Source organism: Aegilops tauschii, chromosome 7 (assembly GCF_002575655.3).
Source record: "Aegilops tauschii subsp. strangulata cultivar AL8/78 chromosome 7, Aet v6.0, whole genome shotgun sequence".
Taxonomy (NCBI): domain Eukaryota; kingdom Viridiplantae; phylum Streptophyta; class Magnoliopsida; order Poales; family Poaceae; genus Aegilops; species Aegilops tauschii.
Window position 1 is genome coordinate 627126376 of NC_053041.3, and position 14031 is coordinate 627140406.

At 47.2% G+C, this 14031-nt stretch overlaps 2 protein-coding genes across 4 annotated transcripts; one reads left to right on the forward strand and one right to left on the reverse strand.

The window, feature by feature from the left end:
• Positions 1-3825: 3825 nt before the first annotated feature.
• LOC109746097 (F-box/FBD/LRR-repeat protein At2g04230) lies at positions 3826-6451 on the forward strand. Of its 3 annotated transcripts, none has more exons than XM_020305214.4 (5): positions 3826-4019; positions 4141-4239; positions 4634-5551; positions 5646-5807; positions 5910-6451. In XM_020305214.4, exons 1-5 carry the CDS (start codon positions 3963-3965, stop codon positions 6252-6254), a joined length of 1581 nt encoding a protein of 526 aa, XP_020160803.1. In that variant the 5' UTR covers positions 3826-3962; the 3' UTR covers positions 6255-6451. The 3 variants fall into 3 exon arrangements, with proteins under 3 accessions (XP_020160803.1, XP_040251064.1, XP_040251065.1); XM_040395130.3 differs by having other exon boundaries at positions 3845-4019; positions 5898-6451; XM_040395131.3 differs by having other exon boundaries at positions 3858-4019; positions 4144-4239; positions 5898-6451.
• On the reverse strand, positions 6285-9606 carry LOC109738170 (thaumatin-like protein 1b). Its single transcript, XM_020305216.4, has 2 exons — positions 8836-9606; positions 6285-8517 (listed from the first exon to the last, which is right to left on the reverse strand). Exons 1-2 carry the CDS (start codon positions 8891-8893, stop codon positions 7529-7531), a joined length of 1047 nt encoding a protein of 348 aa, XP_020160805.2. The 5' UTR covers positions 8894-9606; the 3' UTR covers positions 6285-7528.
• Between the last annotated feature and the right edge of the window lie 4425 nt (positions 9607-14031).

Genomic DNA, 14031 nt, shown 5'->3' on the forward strand with positions numbered 1-14031 from the left:
GGCATTGAATGGGCATGGTAGATATCCGTCCTGTCCATTCACGCTTCTCCGGCATTGAATAGGCGCGGACATCGGAGGCGCGTCGTGGGCGGCGCCCTCAGTCGGCGAGCCGCTTCAATGCCGGCGCCAGTGATAGGTCGCGCCCTCTCTTCAATTGGGAGCGGTCGCTCTATAGCGGCATGAATGTGGGCAGCTGGCGCGGGGCGAGAACACACGCGGACGCGAGAGAAGGCCTTTGGGTGGGCCAGGGTAGTCACAAGCGGGCGTGGGATCAGTCCGGACTCTTGTAAAGCACCCCATGTTTGTCTCAGGTTTTGCGGGTGAAATCACGTCTGAACCGCTCTACGGATCGATATAGGTCACTGTTGGATGGCTTCTACAGTCTAAACAGCACGGTGCGAACGCATACAGAAGGTGTATGGTTCGGCGTTGAAGATACCCTAACAGTCCAAGGAGCAGTGCAGTAAACATATGTGCGGTTGGGCTGCCCATGATGCTTATTTCCGTCCCTACTCTGGCCATCACCACAACAATGCACGGAGATACCACTTCTCTTAGGATGCGTTTGGTACTATGCATTAGATCTAGCCAGTCCTGTGCAAGATGTTTTTTGTCTGTTTTGTTATTCAGATCGTATTTAAAAGTTGAACCGCATGAAATTTAAACACCTCTTGGCTGAGTCGAGCCATGATCGAGTGATCGAGCACACATGATGGACCCTCTTGCAGGAGAGGACGCGAGCTAATATACACCATGTACATGGTTTCTCTGCTAACTCCAGTAAGCTCTTTCTAATCTACACCGTGGTGCTTTGATTCGATATAAGCTCTACATGAAAGATGCACATTGATGTTATGGTTCCATTTTTGCGACCGGTTTGTAGTTTCATCGATCGTAAATGTTCAATTTTGTGTTCATGTTTGGAGCTATTTTGAACAAAATTGTCAAATTCGTTGCACAGGGTAGACCGTTCGAACTTTCATTTGACCGGTAGCTTCATCTTATAGTTTCACATGACATTCGTGTTGCACATTTTCTATTTCGATGATCGTAGACGATTAGATCTAACATCTTACTCGTGAAACGTATAAATGCATATTGTGACTTGTGTTAATGACACTTCTTAATCTCAGTCTCCTCTCTAGTGTCTTGCTACACTGGCATCACCGTCGGGGTCGCTCTTCTCGGCCTCCTCTCCCGCGTGTTGTTGCACTAGCGCCACCGCCGGCGTCGTTCCTCTCAACCTCCTCTACCCTACTACACTCGTGCAATCACCGTTCCTATCTGCTTTCTCTCCCATGTCCTGCTACAAGGAAGCCATCGCTGGCATCGTTCCTCTCAGCCTCCTCGCTTGCGTCCTACTACACAGGCGCTATCGCCATCGTCGTTCTTTTCGGCTTCCTCCTTCACGTCCTACTACACTGACGCCGACATGGTGCACACACTGCATTTTTTGTCCATTATCCTTTGCCTCAGCGCCCTTCTATTTGTTACTTCACACGGACTTTCTCTGCGGCGACAATGCTATGAACTAGTTCGGCGCGCCGCCGATGGGATCACTCGCCCGCGACTTCGTGCTCGTTGTGTCGGACGCGGTGCCACGACCACCGTCCACTGCTGTCACCGAGGCACTATGGTGTAACTCTATGTCTTATGTATAGTGATCTCGCGAGAACAGAAACTTGCGGCAGTAGAAAAAGTGTTTCAGATGGCTCTTTGTTGGTTTTCCGATTTTAGAGAATTTATAGAGCTGGAATTAGGTCAAACAGAGGAACGAGGGGCCCACAAGACACATGGGCGCGCCTACCCCCTTGGGCGCGCCCATGTGGCTTGTGGCCTACTCCTTAATCTTCTGGCCTCCTCCCGAAGCTTCTAGGGTATCTTTATGTACAACAAAAAATTGTCAAAAAGTTTCGTGGCATTTGGACACGTTTGGTACTGTTTTCCTGGAAAACCAAAAACAGCAGGCTCTTGGCACTAAGTTAATAGGCTAGTCCCATAAAAGATATAGTATTGCATATAAAACATGCAAGATTGATACTATAATAGCATGGAACAATAAAAAATTATAGATACGTTGGAGACGTAACATCGCCCCCGCCGTGCGCCTCGTTGTCGGAGAGGATCATGACCTCCCCGCCGACCGCGCGCTCCGCGAGGATCTTTCGTTCCGCCTCCACGAGCTCGGGGTACTGGCGGCGGAGGTCTGCGATGTACTACTCGTCGGCGCCCTCCACCGCGATGCTTTCCCTTGCCTCTCAGTTTTTCCTGGCCACCGCCGCACTCACCACCCCCGGTGGCGGCGGCTCGAGCTCGACGAGCGCCGTCCCCCAAGGGAAGTTGAGGCGCGCCATGAAGCCGTGCTGCTGGACCTGCCACCAGTCGTACTCGAGGGCGGCGAGTTTGGTGATGTGGAAGGATCCGAGCCAATGGCGCTTGTGGGTGTCGCGGTCAGTGATACCCGCCACCCACATCCCCAACCCCCGCCATCAGACGCCCAAGTACTTCCTCTGCGGCTGCCGCGGTGCGGGGAGTTCGGGGAAGTCGGCGAGGCGGTTTGATGTGCAATCTCGCGGCGTCGGCGACTTGAGGAGACGCCGTTTGAGGAGTGTGACTCTCGTGGCGGCGTGAATCTGTGCTGCGGATCGGCGGCGGGAACTGCCGGCAACGTGGTTCGGCCATTGGGAGGAGGGGAATAACGGGGGAGAGGAAGGGTCGCCGGCGGCGGGTATGGGGGAGGAGAAGAGGCAGAGGAGGCAGAAAGCAGAGTGGAGATCTTTTAGTCCACCGCCGAGCGGTGGAGTAAATATTGGCTAGGCATAAGCGACGGAGGATAAATTATCCTCGTGTGAGAATGACAGTCAGCAGATAAATTAGAGTCATCTGCTAGAGATGCTCTAAACCGACTAAGATCATGTCTAGCAGATCCTGTAGATCGCCTTGTCCCGCAAAATAACCGTTGTTTTACAAGATTATGAGAAAAAATTGTCCCGACAAGGTCTTGTAAAATGGCTCGTCCCATAAATATTTTTACGGGGACCTGTATATTTCGTCCCCCATCCACCATATTTTCAGGATTTCTCCCTCTTTTTACAATGTCCTCTATTCTTGTTGGGAGTGAAATTTCAGCACCAACTGCTTCTATTATATGCCTCCGCTGCCACTAAGCTCGTTGCCATCTCACCGTTGCTCCTCCCTCGGACGGCCGCGCGTCGCCATGGAGCAGCCAGAGCCTCCCGCATCCGATCCCGAGGTCGCCCCGTCAGAATCGAGGGCATCTCCAAGGCGAAGAGCGTCGTTTGGCACAACACTGACGACGCCATCAGGACATGGGGGCGTGGGGAGACGAGGTCATCCGGAGGGTGGACAAGGCAGTCGGGTTCCTTGGCCACACCACCAACAAAGCCGCCGGCCACGGCCGGGGGCGGCGGCTTCCGCGTTGCGCGCCGTCTACGAGATGAAGGTCAAGGCGATACGCTTCGAGGGCCCACTCGACAGGTCGTTGCTCGGCCTCCAGGATCTCTTCGAGGCGGTCCTGCTCAAGCACGCCACGCCTGCGGACGATGCTGGCGCCATGGGCGACATAGAGGAGTATGAACCCAGTTGTAATTTACATTTTTGTTTTCAGGGTGTTTTGTGTTGCTTTTCAGGGACCTGGTTGTAAATTTAACTAATGACAAGTGGGCTCTACATCTATCATGAAAGTTTTTTGCGGAATCTATTCTATCAAAACAAATGTCATACTATAAAAATGTGAAAAATATATTTTAGGGTATGCCGGTACGAGATTTTAAGGATCTGCTAGATGCTCTAAACTGAAGGCACAGAGTTTTTTTTTTTTTGAAAGGAACTGAAGGCACAGAGTTACCGCACCTCCACTTCCCATTTGCATTCCTCTTGTGTAAAAAAAGAAGTGGAAGTGAACTGAGCTCCTCTGGTCGGAGAGGAGCAGCAGAGCAGAGATGGCCGGAGCCGGGGAAGACGAAGCAGCTCCTCCTTCCCCTTCTCCAGATCGACAGGTGAGCAGCATTATCTTCCTCTCCCCAATCCTCTCTCCTAGGTTTTCCCGGTGGATGGATGGATCTGCGGAGTGCCCTCCGTTTCTCTATTAACCTAGGGTTCGTCCCTCACTCCCTGCAGCAGCCCATGGAAGAGGCGGCGGCGGCCAAGCGGAGCAGGTCGAAGAACCACCACGGCCTCGCCGACGGTCCGTCCTTCCGGATGGAGGACCTTCCGGCGGTAACTTCCATTCCATAATTACTTCCTCAATTTCCCCCCTTATACGGACCACGGATCTGGAACTCTGGGACAAAAAAGACTGCTGTTTTGTGGGATTTGCTGCTGTGGGCTTCAACTCTTGTTCACCTCATGTTTTTTCTCTTGAATTGGCTATCTTGCTTAATTGGTGAAACTACAGTGAAAAAACTGCAGCTTGCATCTGCTCAGATTTCTCGTTCAGATATCTGAACCTTCATTTTTAGTTACAGTTAAACCCCTCTACAGCAAAAGGTTGCAGTCTGCATCTGCTCCTATTTCTCCTTCAAAATACATGCACTTTGAGCTCATTGTGTTAGCCAGTTACTTTTACATAAAATTCAACCCCTCTAAAAATTCAGGTCCTCTCATGTCGCAGGAGGTTCAGCCGGTTATAATCTCACTGCTGCCACTGAAAGAGGCCGTGAGGACAAGCATGGTTTCAAGAAGTTGGACAACGCTCTGGAGATTCCACGGCGACCTATGTTTCAATGAACCCGTTGATGTGGATTCTAACACCGATGACAATCCCGCTGATCAGGTTAATGGCACTGGCACCAATGACCAATCCACTAATCAGTGTGGTACCAAAATAACACGAGCAAAGTTCATTGAGACTGTAAATTCGGTTATTCAACAGCATAGTGGGATAGGAATCAATAAGTTCAGTATCAGCTGTGACCTGCACAAAGAGGACTCTCATCATCTTGACAGGTGGATTCGGTTTGCCGCTTCATCAAAGGCAAAAATAATAGATTTTGATCTTAAGCTATTTGATTACCCAGTTGAAGAAGCTCCCCACTTTCCTCTTGAGGCCTTAGATGCTCAAGGTAGCTCATTTGTGCAGTCCTTGTCTCTCGCCGGTGCTTCTATAAAGCCAAGCTCAGGAATATGCCGCTTTACAGTACTCAGAAGGCTTGTTTTAAACTCTGTTCAGATATTTGGAGATTTTCCAGGCTTGCTTGCAAAATGTTCAAGACTTGAGGACTTAGAGATCATCAGGTGTTCTGGTGTGGATGACTTAATCGTACCACACAAACTCGATAAACTTCAAAAATTGCTGATTGCTAGAACAGACGTCCAGATGGTTGTGATTCATGCAGCTGATCTTGCTCATTTTGAGTACGAAGGACGACTAATCCCTATAGTGCTTCATGGTTGCTCAAAATTAGAGAAGGCGACAATTGCGTTTGATACCACTAATCCTTCTGCACTGGCCCATGCATTCAATGTAATTCCAAGCATTTCCCCAGTGAAGATATTAATTGTGCGAGCTATTATATCAACATATGCACAGGTTACCTTATTTTTTTTTCTTTTAGCTTACCTCATAATTCTTGAAACTTGGTGTTACTGTCAGTGTCATCTTATTTGTTCCTGTCATGTTTCAGTCCCTGGAGCTGCCATTAAGACCACAGGGCATGTTTATGCATCTGAGGCATATGACTTGTCAAATTGTTGTCTATTGTCGAGAGTTAAATGAAGATAATGGACTTCTTCAACTGGCCCATTGGTTGGACACTGCACCCCAACTGGAGACATTGGACTTGCATGTGAGTACCATTTTATTTGTTGCAAAGACTAAATATATGAACCTTCAAGAAAGAACTGTACTTGGATTAGTTTGACCGAATGATTGCAAGCTTCCAATGCAGATGCTCTATCTGAGTTCCGGTGCTTTCTTCAGTGCCGAGGTGGCGGGGGCGGAAGGTCCCTGTATGTGTCGCCATGATCATCTTAAGACGGTCTTCATGGGTGGGTTTCAGTGTTACAAGTCTCAGATTGAGCTGGCGTGCTCTATCTTGGGAAATGCTTCTGTTCTTGAGCAGCTGACAATAGAACCAAGGCTCACAGAAGCACTTTGGGGTGAGGATGATTACGGGCAGAATAGAGACATTGAAAGCAGAATTTTACCGGGGGTCTGTGAATGGGCACAGCGAACCTCGAAGCGCTTTGGTAAGGTGATCACTGTCTTAGATGCCCCCCTTAACAGTGAGTAAACCAATCCTTTTCGCATCTACCCGCTGTCAATTAATCTTGTGTAGTCTGCAGTATGCAGCATTCAGTGTAGCTGGGAGAATGCCCCTGTAGACTGTAGTGACTGTTTTGGTGTCTACAAATGGAATCCCTTTTATGTGTCTACCTGCTTTGCCCCTCTTAATAAAAAACAAGTAATCTCTGGTTCATCGTAGCAAAATCTTGGTTCTCCCTTTTATGTGTCTCCAGTGCATCTGCTCTCTTTTTTTTCTTCCTCATTTTGCCTTGTTTCAACCTGTAAGAGGGTTATTTGTCCTGGTATATTGGAGCTACTGAAAGAACTCTGAATGGTGAAAACTCAAACAAACTTAATTGCATCTCTATCTGTTCATGTACACATTTGCCAGCTCCTGAAAGAAGAAGTAAGACTCTCTCTAGGTTCGCGCCTCGGGATGAAAAATGTAATATCTCTTCAAAATACAGAGCATCTAAACAAAATTTGCCACATGGCCTAATACTGCTCGGGTGGGATCCGAGAGAACACACTCCGAAACCATGCCACTGCCCAGTCGAGGAGGAACTGCCCGGTCGAGGAGGAACCTGAAGTGTTCTTTGCGGTGCAGGTTGGTATCGCGACGAATCTGCCGTTTGTTTGGGTGAATGCCAACCGAGCCCGGGCCCGTCCTCCAGCAAATTTTGCTGAATGTTTGGGATCACCCTGTTCACTGCATCGACATCACTTGAAAGATGGCCATGAGGAGAGGAAGGAGGGTGATTGTCGCCGGATCTGCGCCCCCAGACGAGAACACCATTGGTGGGTAGGCGGCACTTGTCGGTGGCGACGCCTGGTTCCCACTGGGTCCAGGACAAGAGAAAAGTATCAGTTTGAGCAGAGAGCATCTCAAGGAGAGTACCCCTATCCTACCTCCAAAATTTAGAAAACTGCCCAAAACTCAACTTTGCTGCTCGAATAGATTGCCTGTCCAGTATGAATCCCTATTTATTTAGGACAGTAAAACTGAACCACTTCCCAGCTCTGCCATGCCCGAAAACAGTTTGGTGACCCAATCACCCAAACATGTGAAACTATACAAAATGTCTATTATGCATGGAGAGTTTAGTTGTTAAATAATTAATGAAGTTTAGCTAAAAGAAGTTAATCACCTATGCATGGAGAGTTTAGTTACTACTCCCTTCGTAAAGAAATATAATAGCTTAAATTGCTAAAATAACAATTTAAACGCTCTTATATTTCTTTACTGAGGGAGTACTTCCTTTCATGCACTTAGCATCTCATTTAAGTATAAAGATGCTTTCCATGGAGAGTTGGGGCCCGTAGGTTTAGACAATCACATAATAACTTAAAAAAGAGGTTTATCACATAATATAATACAATTTTGTTAAAGTACATCCAGATATAATTTGTATAGACATAATATAGAGTACTAGTTAATTTAACCGTAATATAATTCGTGTCAAGTTGTGCATGATGCATTCTACGCTGTCCACATGCGCACGTCCACAAAAAGAAGCGATCGAAATGCCAAATAGCCACGACGTGCCGAGCACGTCCAACAACAATGATCCAACGAGCGTACCTCGACCCGCCGGCGGGGCAGAACACGACGCCGTAGCCGGCACTGCCGCCGGCACAGGTGAACGTGGACGTCGCGTCGTCGTAGGCGTAGCTGTAGGCGCGCGGGCACGCGGCCTTAAACAGCCTTGAGTAGGCCGTGGGCGCGCACGTCGCCGGGGTCCCGTGCGCGCCGCTGCAGCAGTACGCCTCCGTCCCGAACGCCTCGCACGCGCTCCGGCACGCCACCGCCGCGCCGGCCACGACGACACGCAGCTCCGGCGGGCACTGCGCGTTCATGTCGGCGGGGCAGTCTGTGGTCGGGCAGCTCCCGTTCGCCGGCGCGACCAGCACCGGCACGTTGAAGCCGTCGACGAGGCTCACGTCGTAGAAGTCGTCGCCTCCGACGGAAGCGAGCGTGAACTCGGCCAGCGTGGCCGGCGGGGCAGCACCGCGGCCGGAGCACTCGACTGTGCCCGTGCCGCAGTCACCGGTAGTGCAGGCGAAGCCGGCGCCAGAGGAGCCCTGTTCGCAGAGTGTGCGGCCCCACATGCGGCCGGACCAGCCATCGGCTACGGCCACGGCGCGGGACTCGCCCGGGGAGAGCATGAATCCAGTGGTGGACGGCGGTGCCACGCCGGCGTTGGAGAGGATGCCGGGCCACACAGTGTAGCCGCAGCTGTTCGTCACCATGAACGTGGCAGGCCGTGCTCCTGTTCGCCATTAATTACCATTACAATCCATATATATTGCCCATTGATTAGATACAAGCTTAGTGAAGTAACTGAAAATTTCATGTTGGCTTTTGGTTTAGGTGGTTTATGCTGCGTTGCGTGGGACCTTGGTAGTGTGAGGCTGAATACTTTTGGTTTGCAGTTGGTTTTCAGTAATGAAAATCAGAAGGGGAAAACCCTTTGATTAAAAAAAACTGAAAATTTCACAAAAATAGAAAGAAAAACGACACTAACGAACTTATTATCAGTGTTGTACAAAACACAGATAAAGAGTGATTAATGTTAACTACAGTGTACCTTTGAGGAAGGAGAGGCAGAGCAGAGAGAGCAGAGGGAGAAGAAGTGATCGTCCCATGGAGCCGGAGGAAGAGAGGGAGAGGAGAAGAGATCAAAACTTGAGAGAGACGATGACACAAAAATTAACAATTCTTAACATGTCCATGCATGTGATGCGATCATCATCTAATTAGCTGACCTATTGCTGTCAGGAGCTACTAAACTAAGGGATGGAGGAAGCTAAGAAACATTCAAGAAAGGTTCATTCGATCTCCAAACTTGATCTTCGGTATAAACTATTAAGAGATGCGACATCAAATGTGGTTTGAAAATTGCAAGTAGGTGAGCCATTCTTCGTTAGATTAAGTCCTCTCTATCTTTTGCCTCGGCCGGTGAGTTGACTCATATTTAAGCAGAGTATGTTTTTTCAATCCCAAACTATGATTGGATCAACTAAGAATTTTGTTTCTTGCAGTGAAATGGCCCAAACAACAATCAGGGGGGCAGAGATAATTATAGTCACGGTCCTTGTACTCTCACGATGGTCCTCGAACTAGTGGAATGCAATGTTACCTAGGTCCTAGCGTAAAAAAATGTTCACATTTGAAAACAATGTATGTGACATTTAAAAAAAATGTTTATACAATATCACCATTGCTTGTGCAATTCAAAATAATATTTATCCCCATTCAAAGAAGTGTACTTCACATTTTAAAAAAACACTCACTTTAAAAAAGGATCATGACATTTAATTTTATTATCTGTGTAAATAAAGAATGTTCACAAACTTTAAGAAAAAATGTTTCGTATCATAACAAAAATGTTTCAATGTGTATTTGAAAAAACAAAAAACATGTATTTCACAAATGTTAAACATTTATTAAAAAATATTTTGAATACATACAAAAAGGTATGATGTATATGAAAAAAGGTAGAGATCAAAACATATATTTTTAAAAATCTTAATCATGTAGTAAAAAATGTGAAATATGTATTTAAAACATTTAAAATGTATATTTAAAATATATGGAAAAAATAAAAAATAAAAATAAAAATAAAAATAAAAATAAAGAAAGAAAAATTTGAAGAAATAAACAAGGAAAATAAAAAACGTGAAGAAATCCGGAAAAACAGTGAAACTCGATAAGAAAAGCAAAGTGAAAAAGACACTTGGGCTAGTGGCGCTATTGTACTGACCGGCCCACTCCCTCGCGCCCAGAGGTGAGACTAGTTACGGCGAGAAATAGCCCAATGCTCTCTCCTTCCTTTCCATGGACCTGAGCGGGCCTTAGGTGGTGGAATGATAATATTATTGTTGAACATGATCAAGATGACGAATCATTCTGAAAAGTATTGATTTCTGAACCATATTATGGTTGCATTTTATTGTAAGGAGGTCATCGAGGATTTTCTGGTGGGAAGCTGCAAGCATCGTCCGAGAAATTATCATATCTGCTGCCGAATTGAATCCATGCTCCCTTATCTTCAAAGGAAAGAACCTCACTAAATACGCTCTAGGTTTCTCTCAAGGACACCATACTTGGCTACTGCACCTGATACCCATTGTATCCCTATAAACCTTGTTATCAATTAATAAAGTGAAGCTTGTTTAGCCTAAAAACAACATTTTTTAAAAAAAGGTTTCAGCACGTACACAATTCTTGTATGTATGATAAGTTCTCAAAGTATTTATTCCTAAACATTTTGTTGCCTCTTACTCTTTCTTTGTTATAAGTATATCGCAAAAAATAATAATTGCAATATTCCTTTTTCACGCTGCCAAAACTATCCTTGTGACAATCTCTCAAAAATGATCGACATGGATGATTGTAGTAAGTACTCAATAATTCCTTCTCGAACCAAAAGAGTTGGTATGTAGGCCATTAATGTGCATATAAGTACAATTTACTCTTCTGTTTACTGTCGTGGTGGTTTTAGTTTAAATTACTAAAATCATGACAATAATTATGAAACGTTGGGAGTACTAATGAATTGATTTACATATTTCAATCTTGGTAATGAAGGTAATGGGTAACCAGAAAAACAAAATATTTTTTCGAAAAGGAAAAAAGAAATTTTGCTGAGTAATTATGATCGAACGCACAAGAGATCTTCTAAAAACGTCTCTCGCCGTGCGCGGTTTACACCCGTCACCCGATATGGGCCGTCCAAGACGGAACGAACGGCGCGCGGGAGCTGACGCGGTTTTTCTCCGAGCGAGCACGACCGCGACACCGCACCGTGTCTCTGAACAAGACGACCACACACCGGGACCGAAAGAGCAGAGCTGCCGCGTGTGTCCGGCCGTCCTACCAACACTGGTCCGTCTCCCAGGTCCGCCTACGGAACGCCCGCCCCGCCGACCCAGCCGGCCGCATCATCATCGCGGCGGCGCGGCAGACCACGTCCCGGTCCTAGCGCGAGCGCTCGTCGGGGTCGGCGAGCGTGCAGCCGGATGAAGCCTTCGTTGCCGCCGTGCCGTCCCCAGCAGCATCCGGGTGCATCTCCCTGGCCAGAAGCCGGTACGCTGCCTTGATCTCCCACCTGCTGGCCGCCGCCCCCACGGCCCCACCCCGAGCACTTGGTAGTGCGTCCTCCCCGCCGCCATCGTCGCAGACGCCCGCGCCACCCCACACCGCCGGGTTCCGGCGACGTGCCCTAGAAGCAGTGGCGGAGACAGGGGGACCAGCAGGGGCCCTAGCCCCCCCTAACATTAATGTATTAAGTCTAATATGCATGCTAATAGATGTACAATGGTTGCAACATAAGCTGGCCCTCCCTAGCAAGGATTTACTACACTTGGCCCTCCTCATACTATATTCCTGGCTTCGCCACTGCCTGGAAGAGCCACAGTTGCGGCGGCGAAAGTAGACATCGATGGTCAGCGGCGGCTCTGGGGCCCTTCATGGGACTTCCCTAGAATACCCAAGATTTTCACCTAAAACTACTACTAGGGTATAATATACATATTTGGCCCACGAATGCAGCCCAAACCTAGTAGAGGCGACGGAGAGGCTGGAGATGGCCGGCCCCACTTGGACGTAGGATACATTTTCCATTCTTGTCCAAAGTCCCAGCTGAGCTAAGCTTGCTCCTCCATGCGACGATTGTCGACCGATGCTGGATGTGACACATTCTATTCTATTACCGTGTAGACTTTCAACAACTTGTTGTTTTTGTGCTTGTGGTTATCTGAACCCGGTGCCCGTCGTCTGCAAGTGAAAGCTGCGTACGTTTTTCTGCCCTGCACTTGCTTGTCACGGCCAAGGACCTGTTTTTGTTCTGCATCTACAATTCTAGGACGAATACACCTCTGACTTTAACGTTTTCAATTCATTCGCAAAAACAAAACAAAAAAGACTTTTACTTATTTTTCTACGGTATGCATTATAAATTTGGTGATGATCGCTAGTACTTCTCTGAAAGCAAACCTCTGATTTTTCTGCGCCATATCTTCAGCAAGATTCTAATTAATATAACCCACCTGATTTTTCTTCTGTATCCATATGATCCAAGACTAGCACACATGCCCGTGCGTTGCAACGGAAGAAAAATTATCATATGCCCCTAGCATAATCAGCATGTCGCCAAAACCCCATCCACAGAAGGCGCCATGGCTTGCTCCCCACAGCCCCACCCACAAATGTACCTCATCCACCTGTGTTTCATGCACGTACACCCTAAGGCAACCGCGGTTTTTCAGCGTGAAATATTAGGACACTGATGGCAACACGATGTCTCCATGGTCTAAATGCACAACAGCATGTGCGTCAGTGCCGCATATTTTCATACCGTTAGACGGCAACGTGGGCACAACTAAGCAGCCCTTCAACGCCATATCCCCTGAGGGGCCCTCACCCTCTTTTTGGTGATGTCGTGCGTTCAAGTTAAACTTGGGCATTACTCGGGCCAACCAGAATTAAAATGCTCAATCTTCAACTTTGAAGCCCGGGTCAGGCCCAAAGCGTAATAGTTTGGTCAATATTAGGCCCGAGCTCGAATAAACAATAAGTAGTATTGTTTAGCTGCGGGTTTTTTTTTTCCTGTTCACCAAACAACAGCAAGAACACATGGCATCCCTGATCTCTATATGTGTTCGGTTTAGCTAACTCAGAGGCAGAAATTTCACGTGCTGACCAATTGTGCAAACCTGTCCTTATGTATTAAAACCAAATTTGGGTCATCCATTTTCATAGCATAATTCTAATGTCTAGATGTTGCAAATCTTGGAAGAAATCAAACACAACTAATAGCAAAGAACATTATGTCATGCTGTTAACTTTGTGAGTATATAATAGCTGCACAACTTCCTCTTACAGTAACAATTCAATACTTGCCAATGATATGAATTTCTGTAAGCTTAATTAGATAACATTTTACATGACAGACCTCGCTGAATCTCTTCAGAGTACATGAAAAGATGTAAAGATGCTGGAGTCGCAGGGAACCCAAAATGCGCAAATGAATTCTCAAAATATAACTATTTGTGCCGCTCCATCTAAAAAAATTAATCAACATTGAACTAACGGGACGTGCACTTGTGTAAGGTTGGCAGTGCTTCCTGGTTGGTCACGAGGTCCTGCGTCAATCTATCTATAAAAAGATTAAGTTATTCCAGACATATCAAAAGAGGATTTGTTAGATGAGTACCATCAATTTCATTCCTTTGAACTAAAATGCCTGCTACTCCAAAATTAAAATACCCTCTAAATCGATTCAAGAGATATTGTCACTGTACGTCATGAACTGATGACATTGCACAGAATGCAGATTCAATCTGAAAAATATACTAAAACCATTGGGACGATACACGTGCATGTAGTGTGTGTACGAAAGATCCAGGGTGAGTAAAAACAAGCTATTCATACGTCAGAGGAGAGAACAGGGGCTCCATGTGGCTCTTGCGTTTGATTTGGAGCTGTGGCAACACGCCGTCCTCCAACCCCGGCCGTTTCAACCTAGTCTTGGCACCACGTCAGGGGAGAGGACAAGTGCTCCATGCGGCGCTTGCAGTCGGATTTGGAGCTGTGGCAACGCACCGTCCTCCAACCCCTGCCGTTTCAACCTAGTGCACTACAAATTTAGAGCGGCCATCATTGGCACCACCTGCTTCCTCGCACCTCCACGCCGACGTGCGTTCCTCAAGTCGAACCCAGACATCTTGAGCTCAAATTCTGCAGCACACATCAGAACCAGCAGGCGATGGAAGCGGCCCTG